We start from the raw sequence: 14720 nt of genomic DNA, 5'->3' as shown, positions 1-14720 counted from the left end.
GGACGATCAGGAAGGCAGGTGAGTGGTTAGGGGCGATCAGGCAGGTAAGCAGAGTGGTTAGGGGCAATCAGGCAGGTAAGCAGAGTGGTTAAGGGTGATCAGGAAGGCAGACAGAGTGGTTAGGTGTGATCAAGCAGGCAGACGAGTGGTTAGAGGCAATCAGGCAGGCAGGCCAGCAGTTAGGAACCAGCGGTGTTGGATTGTGAGAGGGATATCCAATTGCTGGCAGGGTCCTAGGTTGATTAAGGATGCAGGCCGGGTTGAGGGGACCCCTTGGCCTCTAGTGTTGAGTAAGAGTGGTGAAAGTGGGCATCCTGTCTTGTTCCTGTTCTTAGAGGAAATGGTTTTAGTTTTTGCTCATTGAGTATAATGTTGGCTGTAGGTTTGTCATATATGATGGCCTTTATCATGTTGAGATATGCTCCCTATATTTCCACTTTGCTGAGTGTTTTTATAAAAATTGGGTTTGGGATTTTTAAAAAATGTTTTTTCTGCATCTATTGATATCATATGACTTTTGTCTTTCAGTTTGTTTATGTTTTGTATCACTTTTGTTGATTTTTGTATATTGTACTAGCCTTGCATCCCTAGAATAAATCCTACTTAGTCATGCTGTATGATTTTTTAAATATATTGCTGGATGCGATTTGCTAATACTTTATTGAGGATTTTAGCATCTATACTCATCAGGGATATTGTTCTGTAATTCTCTTTCTTTTTGGTATCTTTATCAGGTTTTTGGAATTAGGATAATACTGCCTCATTAAAGGAGTTTGGAAGTGTTCCTTCCTCTTGGATTTTCTGAGGAATAGAGGTGTTCCTCTTTGGATATTTGGTAAAACTCCCTTGTGAAGCCATTCAGACCTTGGCTTTTGTTTGCTGGGATTTTTTTTGATTACTGCTTCTATTTCATCATTTTCAGGCTTTCTGATTCCTCCTGATTCAATTTTGGAAGATTGCATTTTTCTACGAATTTGTTTATTTCATCGACATTGTCCAGTTTGTTGGCATATTTTTTTATAGTATTTTCTGACAGTCCTTTATATTTCTGTGGTGTCAGTATTTACTTCTCCACTTACATTTCTGATTTTATTTATTTTTGTCCCCTGGCTAATGGTTTATCAATTTTATTTATCCTTTTAAAGAACCAGTTCTTGGTTTCATTGATTTTTGTTTGTTTGTTTTTAGTCTCAATGTTTATTTTTGCTCTACTATTTATTTTCTTCCTTCTACTTACTCTGGGCATTTCTTATTATTGTCTTTCTAGTTCTTTAAGTTGTAGGGTTAGTTTATTGCTGATTTTTCTTGTTTTTTGAGGTATGACTGTAGTGCTATGAACTTCTCTCTCAGGGCTGCTTTTGCTGTGTCCCAGAGATTTTGGATTGTTTTGTGTTCATTTTCATTTGTTCCCAGCAAGTTTTTTTTTTGTTTGTTTGTTTTTTTAAAATTTCTTTCTTGATATCATTGGTAACCCTTTCATTGTTTAATAACATGCTATTTAGTTTCCATGTGTTTGAACGCTTTGGGGTGTTTTTACTGTAGTTGATTTCTCATTTCATTCCACTGTGATCTGAGATGCTTGATTTCCATCTTCTTGAGCTTGTAGAGACTTGTTTTGTGTCTCTACAAGCTCAAGAAGAGCTTTTGAATGATCCACGTGCACTTGAGAATAATGTATATTCTGCTGCTTTGGGGTGAAATGACCTATAAATGTCAATTAAATCCATCTTATCCATTGTGTCCTTTAGAGTCACTGTATTCTTGTTAAGTTTTTGTCTAGAAGATCTAGCCAGTGAAGTCAATGGGTATTAAAGTCCCCTACTATGACTATATCATTGTCAATTTCTCCATTAAAGTCCTCTAGAAGTTTTTTTTCATATATATTTAGGTGCTCCTATATTGGGTGCATATACCAGGGTTTTATTCTCTTGTTGGATTGATCTCTTTAATATTATGTAGTTATCTTTGTTGTCTCTTGAGATGGCCTTCATTTTGAAATTTATTTTGTCACATATGAGTATTGCTACTCCAGATTATTTTTCTTTCCATTTGCATGGAAAATTTTTTTCCATTCCTTCACTCTCATCCTGTGTGTGTCTTTTGTTTTGAAGTTGAGTCTCTTGTAGACAGCATATAGTTGGGTCATCTATATACCGGTATATAAAAGCCTACGTGACTGATGCGACTGAATGGCTGGGACAACCCAGAACTACTGATTGACCAGTCACTATGATGCGCACTGACCACAAGGGGGCAGACGCTCAAATGCAGAAACTGCCCCTGGTGTTTAGTTCCACAGCCAACCACCTGTGGTCCCTCCCTCTGGCCAGCAAACCTATCATGGTCCCACCTCATGTTCCTTCCCCAGGCTGGCAGGCTCTAATTGGCCCACTTCTTGCCCTCCATGGTAGTGGCACGGCGGCGAAGGAAGAAAGAGGGGGGAGGCTGGGAACTGCATAATGGCAAGGCGCTGACAGTGGCATTGGCTCCCGTCTTCCATTCCTTCCACACCTGGCCTGGCGACCGTCGTCGCCTCTCCCAATCCTGCTGGTGCCTTCAGACCCCAGGCTGGGATAGGGAACTGGGGAAGGGTGGGGTGGACGTGGCTCTTTTCCAGGGGGGCTGATGGCTGGCTTCCATCTCTGTGTCTCTGCCTCCCATACCCTGTCCCTCCCCTGATTGCCGGCCAGGCCTAGGGACCTCACCATTCATAAATTCATGCACTGGGCCTCTAGTGTTTTTATATCCATTCAGCTATCCTATGCCTTTTGATTGGGTCATTTATTCCATTTACAAATAAATACCTACCAATTATTAGTAGGTATTTATTTTTTGCCATTTTAATTCTGTGTGCCTAGATTTTTCTCTCTGTTTCTTCTTTTCATTACAGTATCCCCTTGGCATTTCTTGTAATGGTGGCTTGGTGGTAATGTACACCTTTAACCTTTTTTTTTTTTTTTGGTCTGGGAAGCTTTTTTTTTTTTTTTTTTTTTTAGTATATCTTTATTGATTTCAGAGAGGAAGGGGGGAGGGAGAGATAGAAACATCAATGATGAGAGAGAATCATTGATTGACTGCCTCCTGCATGTCCCCTACTGGGGATCAAAATCCGCAACCTGGGCATGTGCCCTTGACCAGAATCGAATCTGAGACCCTTCAGTCTGCATGTTGACGCTCTACCCATTGAGCCAAACCATCCAGGGCTGGGAAGCTCTTTATTTGACCATCTATTTTTGAATGCTGCATATAGTAATCTTGGCTTTAGATCCTTGCCTTCCATTACCTTGAGTACTTCATGCCATTCCCTTCTGGCTTGTAGCATTTCTGATGAGAAATCAGGTGTCAGCCTTATGGGAGCTCCTTTGTAGGTAATAGTTTGCTATTCTCTTGCTGTCTTTAATTTTGGGCATTTTAATTATGATGTGTCTGGGCATGGGCTTGTTTGGGTTTTCTGGCTTGGGGTTCTCTTTGCCTCCTGAACTTGTGTGACTTGTTTCTTGACCAGATTAGGGAAATTTTCTGCCATTATTTCTTCAAACACATTCTCTATCCTTTCTTCCCTTTCTGCCTCTCCTGACACACCTGATATTATAATATTGTTATGTTTCACATGGTCCCACAGCTCCTTTAAGCTGTCTTCCTGTTTTTTAATTGTTTTCTTTTTGGTTCTCTGAGTGTTTTGTTTTTTTTTTAATACTGTTTTCTAATTCACTGATAAGATCATCAGCTTCCCCTAATCTGCTGTGTATTCCTTCCAATTTGTACTTTTTGTGTAATATGTCAATATTATTTCTGTTTTCATAGTTACTATATGTTTTCTCATGCTCTTTAACATCTTTGCCATTATTATTCTGAACTCTATATCCGATAAATTTCTTATCTCCCTTTCATTTATCTCTTCTTCTGGAGAATTCTTTTTCTTTTATTTTGGGGGTGGTTTCTTTGTCTCTTCATTTTGGGTGTCTCTTCATTATGGGTTTGTGACTATGTATTAGTTATAGATCAAATGGATCTGCTACACTTCTCAACCTCCAGTGCAGGACAGTGTCAAATGATATTTTTCTCTCTAATTAGATCAGGCAAAGACTCAAAACCTCCAGAAACTGCCTCTGCCTACAGACTGATATGATTCCAACTTAAATTGCCTTCAGGCAGTTTCCCACAAGTGTGGTGAGAATTTTTTTTTTCAACTGTTATTCTCAGTTTCTTATTGGGCCTCAGAAACTTGGCACCATGGTGCAAGGTGTTTTCCAATAGGGTCATTCAGCCGTCTTCCCCCCAGGCAAAGCTGCCTGTATAGAAAATGTCTGCATGAGAAAGATGACCTCTGCAGCATGAGGGAGTGACTCAGCACAGGCTACTGAGGTTTCTGCCTTCTGAGCTCTAACCCCTGAGTCCTTTATCCTGACTTCTGCTCACACAGTTCCCGTACACTCCGCCCTCCCTTTGCCAGAGCACAAGGTGGGTCTACACGGGATTTTGTGCGTTGGCCCTTTAAGAGGTTGCCTGAATTTCCAGCAGTCTCTTCCTGGCAGGCAGCAACTATAGTGCTTTTCACAGCCAGATGTTGTGAGGCCACCCTTCTCAGTTCTGGTGTTCTGGGCTGCAGGCCCAACTTGGGGATTAGACCCCAGAGATTTGGTGGTAACCCCCCACAGCTGAGATATCTTCCCAGAACTTTAGTTGCTGTTTATGGGAGCCTGGCCAGTCCTTTCATGCCTTTGCCACTCTTACCACTCTTTATGTGGTCTCCATTTTCTGTCCTTGGTTATCAGGGTTCTCTCCAGCAAGTCTTTAATTGATTATTCAGGAAATTTTTCTGTAATTCCAGTTTGGTCCTGGGAGCGTGGCTGTGCAACATACACTTGCTCTGCCTCCACTTTTAATCTCTTAACTGAAATTGTCTTTCCCTACATTCACTGATGTGCAGTTTTTCCAGATTCTTGGCTTTATACTGGGACTTGAGTTCATTCATCACATATAATGGGCTATAGATTATGCTTCATAGATTATGGGCATTCAAACCTCAAGTTGTAGAGGCTACATCTACCTTAGTTGTAATTTTCCAAATTTGTCACAATATAGCCTCTTATTTCTCAATTCTGCCTTGATTTTATGCTCTTAGTGTTTTTTATTTTGTTTTTCTTTGAATCTTAGCTATATTTTAAAATTTGGGTATTGTATTTCATCTTATAGTTCTAGGTTCCTATAACATTGGTATGGGTTGAAGGAAAGGGTTCCCTTGAAACTAGTCTTTCATTTCTTTCTTTAAAAAAAAAAATAATAATAATAAAAATATATATATATATATACATATACATATATATATATATATATATATATATATATATATATTATTGATTTTATTACAGAGAGGAAGAGAGAGGGAAAGAGAGTTAGAAACATCGATGAGAGAGGATCATTGATCAGCTGCCTCTTGCACACCTCCTACTGGGGATGTGCCCACAACCAAGGTACATGCCCTTGACCGGAATCGAACCTGGGACCTTTCAGTCCGCAGGCCGACGCTCTATCCACTGAGCCAAACCAGTTTCGGCTAGTCTTCCATTTCCCAGAAACCGTATTGTCCTAACTGGGTTGATTGCATTTAGGAAGGCTTTTCACTTGGTATATACTGAGTGGGGCAAAGGTAGGTTTATATTGTTTATGGGAAATAATGCAATAATCAATAATCAATTATACAAGGGTAAACTATGTGTCATGTACTCACAACTGTAAACTTACTTTTTCCCACCGTGTATTAGTATTATAAATGTTTACTGTAATGGATTTTGTCATTTATAAAGCTTTTATGTTGTTTTTTTAAGGGAGGTGTATTCAGATGATATTGGCAAAAGTCATGTTATCTAAAAACATTGACACTTTTATCTCCATAAATTAGACTTGAAAATTTTATATCTCATTTTTATTAATTTCTCCAGTGAACATTTCTGTCTTGTTCCTTGCTTTTATTGGAGTTGCATACTTCTTAAAAGAATTTTTAAAATGTTTTAGCAATTGATTTATCATACATGACTTAATTATCTCAGTTTGTATATTCACTAAGAAATTATAGTGCAATTATTATATATGGTGTCATAAAAATGTTATTCTCCGAGTACCTACTGAATACCTCTCTCCAAGAAGATGTATGCATATTTTACTCAGTTGTTTAACATGTTTGTGAAGTATTTTGGTAGTACAAAGATGTGCCTTTTGTGACTAGATTTAATTTTTCTGTAATTTAAAATTTCATTTCATTTCTAGCTTCCTATAGAGTTTAAATTTGCTGTTATCTTTTTGGGTGGTGATACTTACTGCTTTACCTATTTCCCCCCCCCAATATATTTTATTGATTTTTCACAGAGAGGAAGAGAGAGGGATAGAGAATTAGAAACATCAATGAGAGAGAAACATCGATCAGCTGCCTCTTGCACATCCCCCTCCACTGGGGATGTACCTGCAACCAACATACATGCCCTTGACCTGGGACCTTTCAGTCCGGAGGCTGACGCTCTATCCACTGAGCCAAACCGGCTTCAGCCCTATTTTGTTATGAATGTATTTAACTCCAGCCTGCTTCAGCTTAGATATATGATCTTAAATTTCAGTCTTGCAATTTTGTGTTAGAATAGCCACAAAATTAAAAATTTTTAGGATTATTTTTAATTTTTTTATACAATATTATATTCGTTTTAAGTGTATATCCCATGATTAGACATTCTAAAACTTACTAAGTGATCATCCTCCTGAGAAAGCTCTGACCTATCTGACACCATACATAGTTATTAGAGTACTAGAGACCTGGTGTACAAAATTTATGCATGGGGGAAAGGGGAGGTCCCTCAGCTTGGCCTGCACCCTCTCCAATCTGGGTCCCTTTGGGGGATGTCTGACTGCCTCTCGCAATCCAGGACCTCTGGCTCCTAACCAATCGCCTGCCTGCCTGATTGCCCCCTAACCCCTCTGCCTACTTGCCTGATCAACCCTAACTGCTCCACTACCAGCCTGATCAGTCCTAACTGCTCTCCTGCTGGCCTGATCTCTCCTAACCGCCTCTGCCTTGCCTCACATCCGGAACCCAGGATTCCCTCTTCCAGCCAGTTGCAGGCACCCAAGACCTAGGCTTCCCTCCCTCTGGCCGGCTGCAGGCACCCAGGACTCAGGCTGGCTTTGCCCAGGCCAGCCACAGCGCCCAGGACCACGGGACGGGCAGCTTGTTCCTCTTTCAGGCCGCAGCTTAGCTGGTCCCCATTCCTCTCTTGTGAGCTCATTTGTGCCTGGCAGGTCCCCATTCCTCTCTCCCCAATGTTGAGCGTCTGAGTTGTTATGGCATGACTGTGTGAGGTAGTGATGACCATTTGCATATTAGCGCTTTATTATATAGGATTATTGACTATATTCTCTATGCTATACTTTACACCCCCATGATCTTTAACTACTTATTTGTATTTCTAAATCCCTTTATCTGTTCACCCATTTCTCTAACCCCCTTCCCATCTGGCAACTGTCAAAATCTTCTCTCTATCTGTTAGTCTACTTCTTTTCTGCTTGTTCATTTATTTTGAATTTTAAATTAATTTGTTGATAGATACGTATTTATTGCCATTTTATTGTTCATATTTTTATCTTTCCTTTTTCTTAAAGAATACCTTTTAATAATCCATGAAATACTTGTTTGGTATCGATGAAATCCTTTAGCATTTTCTTGTCTGGGAAGCTCTTTATATGTCCTTTGTTTTTAAGTGATAGCTTTGCTGGATAGAGTAATCTTGGTTGTAGGTCCTTGCTTTTAAAAATTAAAAAAAATTGAGTGAAAGCTTGTTACCTATAGCCTATACATTTTACTGTTCATGGATTTTCTTCTTAACTGGCCTCAAATTTTCTTAATAACTATTTCCAGGTATTTGATCTTAAAGTGATATTCCACTTGTCTCACACACTTACTTTGATGTCAGAATCTGTCCTTTTACCCCATGCTACACCTTCCTCTCCTCACCTAGCTCAGGTAGTTACATTTACTGAATATAAGAGTCAGTTGTTGATAGATATGTACTTATTGCCATTTTATTCATTTTTTTTAATTGGAATTGGAACTGTAGAGGATATTATGTAACAGCACAGTCTTAGGAATCAAATAGACTTGAGTTTGAATCTTGATTCTTTTGTTTAATAACCTATATTTAACCTCACAATAAGTTTAAAAGTATTTTTAAGTTAGTTTACTCTTCTGTGAGGTGAAGGTGATACACTTCCTAGGGTTGTTGTGAGGATGAAATAGACTAATACACTTGAAGCACTTTTATTAGCGCCTGACACATGTAAAGTGCTTAAGAATTGATAACTATATTTGTTGCTGATATTTAATTTAAAGGTAATATATTTACTCTTCTTTGGTAATTTGGCCCTTTGTCTTGGAATGGCTTAGAGACTAATTTTAGAAAAACTATTGAAAATGTATTTTGTATTAAGTGGGGATATTTATCCTTTGAAAATAGTTTAATGATCCTCCCAAATTTTGCTATATGGATTAACCTGAAATTAAGTGTATAATATAGAGTTAGAAAAACAATTCTGGAACAATTTTTAAAAATTAGACAAATCTTAATATATTAGCTTGACTTCCTTATAATTTTTTTTAAATTTTTTAAATAGGGTTTTAGATTTTTAAAGTTTCTCTTAGATACATTTAATGACCACTTGAGAATTTCTGGCCTATTTTAATGTCACTGTAGTAGGAGTATCAAGTTGAGAGTGTGGAGACTTGGGTTTAAGGTCAGGCTTAGCTGTTGACAGCATGAGTTCTTGGTCCAACAAAACCTCACTTTATCTCAGTTCTGATTTGTACTGTGGTGCTTGTAACTGACCTACCTACCCATTTAGTTGCTCACAAAGTAGAGAAACAGTTATAAAATAAGTATTATCACAATTCTCACCAGACTTTTACTTACCTACATTTTTTCAGAAAACAGTGTTGGTGTCTTATGAATTCTTAGAAATTAAAATTTACATCCCTGTTAATCCTACTTATGTGACTGGAGGCATTTTGATAACTTTTTTGTTTTTGAATTGTGAGATGTACCTTACTTTAAATATATTCTTATTGATTTCAGAGAGGAATGGGGAGGGAGAGAAAGAAGCATCAATGATGAGATAGAATCATTGATCAGCTGCCCCCTGCACACCCGTTCCTAGGGATCAATCCTGCAACCCATGCATGTGCCCTTGACCAAATCGAACTCTGGACCTTCCAGTATGCAGGCCATCACTTTCCACTGGTCCAAACCAGCTGGGGCAGATACACATTTCTTTAAAGATGAAAGATTTTAGTAATTTCCCAAGGAGCCAGAAATCAGTTCCTGGATAAGTTAGTTTTGTTATTTTTCCAGGAAGTATACTGTAGTCCTAAAACTTTTTCTTTTTTCTTTTCTTTTTTTTATAATTGATTTTAGAGAGCAAGGTAGAGAGAGATAGAAACATCAATGATGAGAGAGAATCATTGATTGGCTGCCTCCTGCATGCCCCTCTGGGCATGTGCCCTGACTGGGAATCAAACTGTGACCTTCTGCTTCATAGGTCGATGATCAACCACTGAACCATGTTGACCAGGCTCTAGAAACTTTTGAATCTCAGCACTGATCACTTGTATTAAGACTTTAACTTTATCTGGTTTACATTAATTTCTATCCGTCTGCATTTATGCATGTAGTTTACAGCATACTAATTTATATTTGAGTGTTTTTATAAGTCATTCTAATATCTTTTACATGTGACCTGATCTTGTTTTCTCAGCTAGCTTGAAATCTCCTGGAGGATAAAGATGGCTATCCTTTCCCTTTCTTCACAACAGATTCATATGAGATGCTCTGCATATAATGATTTCTTACTAGTTGAGTTTAGGTAAAACCCCCTCTAGAACACAGCTGGTCTAATTTATAAAAAGTATGCATTTGCAGAAAATTTCAGTTCTACTCTATGCCTATTTAGAGTTAAAGACAGAAAACATAATCAAAACAGCAGCTATTCTGTTAATTATATTTGGTCAAAAGAAATCTAATAAATCTTATTAAATAGCTTGATTATTTTTAATACTGTAATATTTTAGTGGAATATGATATTTCTGTTGTTAATATCCATTTGAACAAAAAAGGAATTATGTCTTCTATAAAAGTCTTTTTATAGAAGTCATAATTTTATAAAGCATCCCAGTTCTCACTTTTTCATTAAATTAATTTATTAAATTATTAAATTATTGGTGAGTCTTACTATTGAAATTTCTCATGTAAACCTTGATATGGAGGAGACTATTATTGCAATAAAATTCCTAATTTATTTGGATATATCTATATTTCAAAGCAAACTTCTTTTTAAAAAAAATATATATCTTATTGATTTTTTACAGAGAGGGATAGAGAGTTAGAAACATCGATGAGAAAGAATCATTAATCAGCTGCCTCTTGCACACCCCCTACTGGGGATGTGCCCGCAACCAAGGTACATGCCCTTGACCAGAATTGAACCTAGGACCTTTCAGTCTGCAGGCCGACGCTCTATCCACTGAGTTAAACCGGTCTCGCAAAAGCAAACTTCTTTACATTTGCTTTAATCATAGCTTTCTCTAATCAAAACAAGATAAAATTTCATCTTTTATCATTGCACTTGAAGAACTTGCTGAAGATGATGTTTCTTCCAAATGAATGTTTGCATTTTATTTCCCAGGTTTTTTCCTTCAAAAACCCAATTTTTGCTCCCTAAGAAATGTTTTTTCTTCTTCTTCAGGAATGTCATTGTCTGCTGGGTCTTCCCCTCTTCATTCCCCCAAGATCACTCCACATACTTCTCCTGCTCCCAGAAGAAGAAGTCACACTCCAAATCCAGCAAATTACATGGTGCCTTCCAGTGCCTCTACACCTGCTAATAATCCTGTTTCTCAGACACCGTCCTCTGGTCAGCTGATTCAAAAGGAAACTGTCGGCGGGACGACATACTTCTATACAGACACAGCTCCAGCCCCTTTGACTGGAATGGTATGTCTGCTTTAAAGGGAAGTGATAGTTCCTTCTAATTGATGAGATTAATGAGGACGTTGCCTCTTACACGTTTTTATTTTGATGTGAAGAAGTATTTAATTTTCTAATTTAGATGGTGATTCTAATATCTTTTCAAAGTAATCTGTTTTTGTATCAATAAGAACTCTGTTTTTGGACAAATCTGGTTTTAATTAAAAATTAGATTATTTTCAAGCTCTAGTTTAGTAGTTTATGGCATGCTTTGTGTATAGGGTTACCTAGTACTTCTGCTAGCTAGAGTTGATGTTTGCTGACATTTGTTTATAGGTAGTTTTACCCCTCGTAAGATGCTAGAGAAAGATGATTTTTAAAATCAGTATTTACTGAAAGCAAACTGATGATGAAACTCTTGCCTTATGTGAGGCAGCGATTTAATTGCTAGACCTCTGGATAATGGAGGACACAGAAAAGAAGCCTCCTCTATGGGTAATTCATTGTTAAGGATTGGCGAGGCTTAGGGAGCCCTGATTATGGATGAGGAAAGAACTGACAAAGGACTCTCAGGAGGAGGAGGAGGGTGGGGTGGGATAAAGCAAGCTTTGTAATGTTCCATAAATTATACTTTTTTTTTATTAAGGGAAATGGGATCACTTTTCCACTATGAGACCAATTAATTTTAAAAAAAATACATTTTTATTGATTTTTGGGGGGATAGAGGAAGGGAGTATGAGAGAGCGAGAGAAACATTCGTAAGCTGCGATCATACATGGCCCCACACCTAGGATTGAGCCCACAACCTGGGCATGTGCCTTGACTGGAAATTGAACTGGTGACCTCTCAGTGCATGGGATGACTCTCAACCAACTAAGTCGTGCCAGTCAGGGCAGATTATACCTTTTTAGCTTCATTATATTGTTCCTGTTTAAAAACTATTTTTTTAACTATAGAAAAATAAGTAGTGATGCTCTTCCTCATGGGAGCACACCCAAGCCTTTTCCTTCCCCTACCACCTCTGCCTCCCCCTCACCCCCAAAGTAGCAATGAAGAGCTCATGAGTAAAAAAGCCAAATTCTATTAAAATATGAAAACTGACATTTGACATGTTCATGTATGAGAAGCTTAGATGAAAAGTAGCCCGAACAGTGTGCTAATTGGTTACATCAGCCTACACACTGACTGGAAGGTCTCAGCTTCCATTCCCTGTCAAGGACACATACCTGGCTTGTAGGTTCAGTCCCTAGCTCTGGTTGGAGTGTATGCAGGAGACAACCAATCGATTGTTGTCTCTCACATCAATGTTTTTGTCTCTCTCTCTCCCCTCCCCTCCTGCCCTCTCTCCCACCTCCCTTTCCCACCTCCTACTCTCTCTGAAAATCAGTAGAAAGAAATATCCTCAGGTGAGGATTAAAAAAAGAAAGTACAGTTGGAATTCAGTAAGCACACAGATTTTGATCCTACATATTAAATTAATGTACTATTTTGATTAAATTTAACATTTTACTAAAACCCAATTTGAGTCGAAAGACAATAGATTTTTTGTTACTTATTTATAAGAATCCCATTTCTGCCATTGTTTTGTGACTCTTGAATCTTAGTACCACTGAGATTGTTTCCCCAGTACATTGGGATAATATCACCTAACCATCTTATGAGAAATAAACGTGAAAACATTTATAGAAGCACTTGTAAATCATGCAAAATGCTTTTTAAAGAAATAATGAAATAGCTAATAGTTTTTTATTTTGTTTTGTTTTTGGTCAGAGATCTTTCAAAAATTATCACAGAACAGCTTGCCGAACAGAAGGTCAAATAATTGAGGTAGAGTAGAGACTTTCCTTGGTTCTTTCAAGTAAGAATTCCATCAATGTTTTACCTTTTTGGGTTTATTATATTTTATACTTACTTACATTTTTATTATATTATTGTATTTGTAGAAAGAAGTTTGATTTATGAAGAGGTTCTTTTGTCACAAAACTGTCCTAATTGGTTTTGTAGAGATGATATATGGCACATTTTTATGTTTATGTCCTTCAAACTACTTTTTAAAATATGCTCACGGTAAACCAGAAGTAGTTAAGCCAAACAATGCTATCTGATGTAAGAAAACCAAGGCAGAAAAAGGCATTTTCTCTCTGTAGATACAGGTTAAAGGAAATTTTATAAGTATTGTTAAAACACTTCCTGGTTGAGATCTCTAACAGAATAATTATCTGAGAGGAACAGAAATTAGCTGAATTAATTTTTAAGAGACAACAATGTTTGTTTCAACTTTTACAATGAAAGAATAAAGCAAAAGGAATTTTATAATATCCGTTGATTTTGTTTCATGGACCAGTGAAGGGAAGGAGAGGAAGAGGAAAGAGAAAAAAAAAAAAAAAAAAAAAAAAAAAAAGCAGGGTGCTGGGGAGAGTCCAATTGGAAGAATGAAAGGGGGGAACCTGAAAGCAAATTTAGTAACTTTATTGTAGTTTGCTTAGAACATAAGTACATTGTTGCACACTTCTGTTCACTTAAGCTATTAACCCAGAGTAAATTTGTATTCTTTACTGTTGCAGTTTGAAGTGTTTAACGGGTATTTAGGTAACACTTTGTTTAGGTTGGCCACAAAAAGCCTCATAATAGGGCAGTTCTTTGGGCCACCAGGGCAGTGTTACTTCATTATCTGACTGTGCCCTATCACCTTTAATATTTGCTTCCTTCCTTCCTTCCAACTGCTTTTAAAAGTGCATACAAAATGCTTGTGTTAACATTTCATTCAAAGAGCTACTTTTGCCTATCATTGAAACAAATTTTACCATATATGAAGAAGTGTTTCTCATTAGAATTTTCAAGTTGATTATTATATACTAGAGGCCCGATGCACGAAAAGCCCTGGCTACCTCAGCCCTCACAGCTGCAGCTTCATCCAGAAGGTCATCTGGAAGGTCGTTCTCCTGTTTGGTCTAATTAGTACCTATATTAGCTCTTTATTATATAGAATAAAGTGACTTTTTACATTAATTCAGAAAATATACTGATAAGTTATTCTCTGAGCTGTTCACTTCACTATCATTTAAAGATTTAAAATATATCAATTTATCATTGTTATTTAAAGATGAGAACTTTATCAAAACAATGATAAACTTTACCAATTGAGAAAAATTGATTATTACATTTTCTTCCTCCCTACCTTTTTAGGTATTTCCAAATTATCATATTTATCCTCCAACTGCACCTCATGTTGCTTATATGCAACCAAAAGCAAATGCACCTTCCTTCTTCATGGCTGATGAGCTCCGACAGGTATGCATTCATAATTCCTAATAGGGATGCTTAATATCTAGTGTGCTTTTAGCAAAGAACTGAAGAAACAATAGCTCTTTTCAAATCATGTTATTTAATAAAATATGCTGTACTAAATCAGATAGAGAGAATTTAGAATTTATGAGTTATAAGTGACATTTAAGGAAAGCTGTTTTACAAGAAAAAACAGTTAAGTATGTATTCAGATATGAAACATAGAATAGCTACTTAGGTCTCTCAGAAATATATAAATTAAATTGTTTCTAACCTTCAGACAGTGCATTCAAAAGTAATTTAGATTGTTTCTAATCTGCAGACAATGTTTTGCTAATATCTATAGGTTCAAACTAGGTAGGATGACCCAGAAATAAATCTCACATTAAGAGAGCTCAATCCTTTCTCTAAAGTAGGGTTTTATAAAATAATTTT

At 37.2% G+C, this 14720-nt stretch overlaps 1 protein-coding gene across 4 annotated transcripts in view; it reads left to right on the top strand.

Annotated features, from left to right (window-relative positions):
* PAN3 (poly(A) specific ribonuclease subunit PAN3) overlaps positions 1–14720 on the top strand; it is a 168170-nt gene that overhangs the window by 111970 nt on the left and 41480 nt on the right. For 3 of the 4 annotated variants that reach the window (XM_084878683.1, XM_084878682.1, XM_084878684.1), the window contains 2 exons: positions 10780–11027; positions 14187–14291. In XM_084878683.1, coding sequence (XP_084734809.1) covers positions 10780–11027; positions 14187–14291 — 353 coding nt within the window. Of the gene's footprint in view, positions 1–10779; positions 11028–12770; positions 12828–14186; positions 14292–14720 lie in introns of all 4 variants that reach the window. The other variant, XM_084878681.1, reaches the window with a different exon arrangement.

The sequence above is a fragment of the Pipistrellus hanaki genome (assembly GCF_964339955.1).
Source record: "Pipistrellus hanaki genome assembly, chromosome: 3".
Classification (NCBI taxonomy): Eukaryota; Metazoa; Chordata; class Mammalia; order Chiroptera; family Vespertilionidae; genus Pipistrellus; species Pipistrellus hanaki.
The sequence above is the reverse complement of the archived record's forward strand: the minus strand, read 5'-3'. Positions and strand labels throughout refer to the sequence as shown.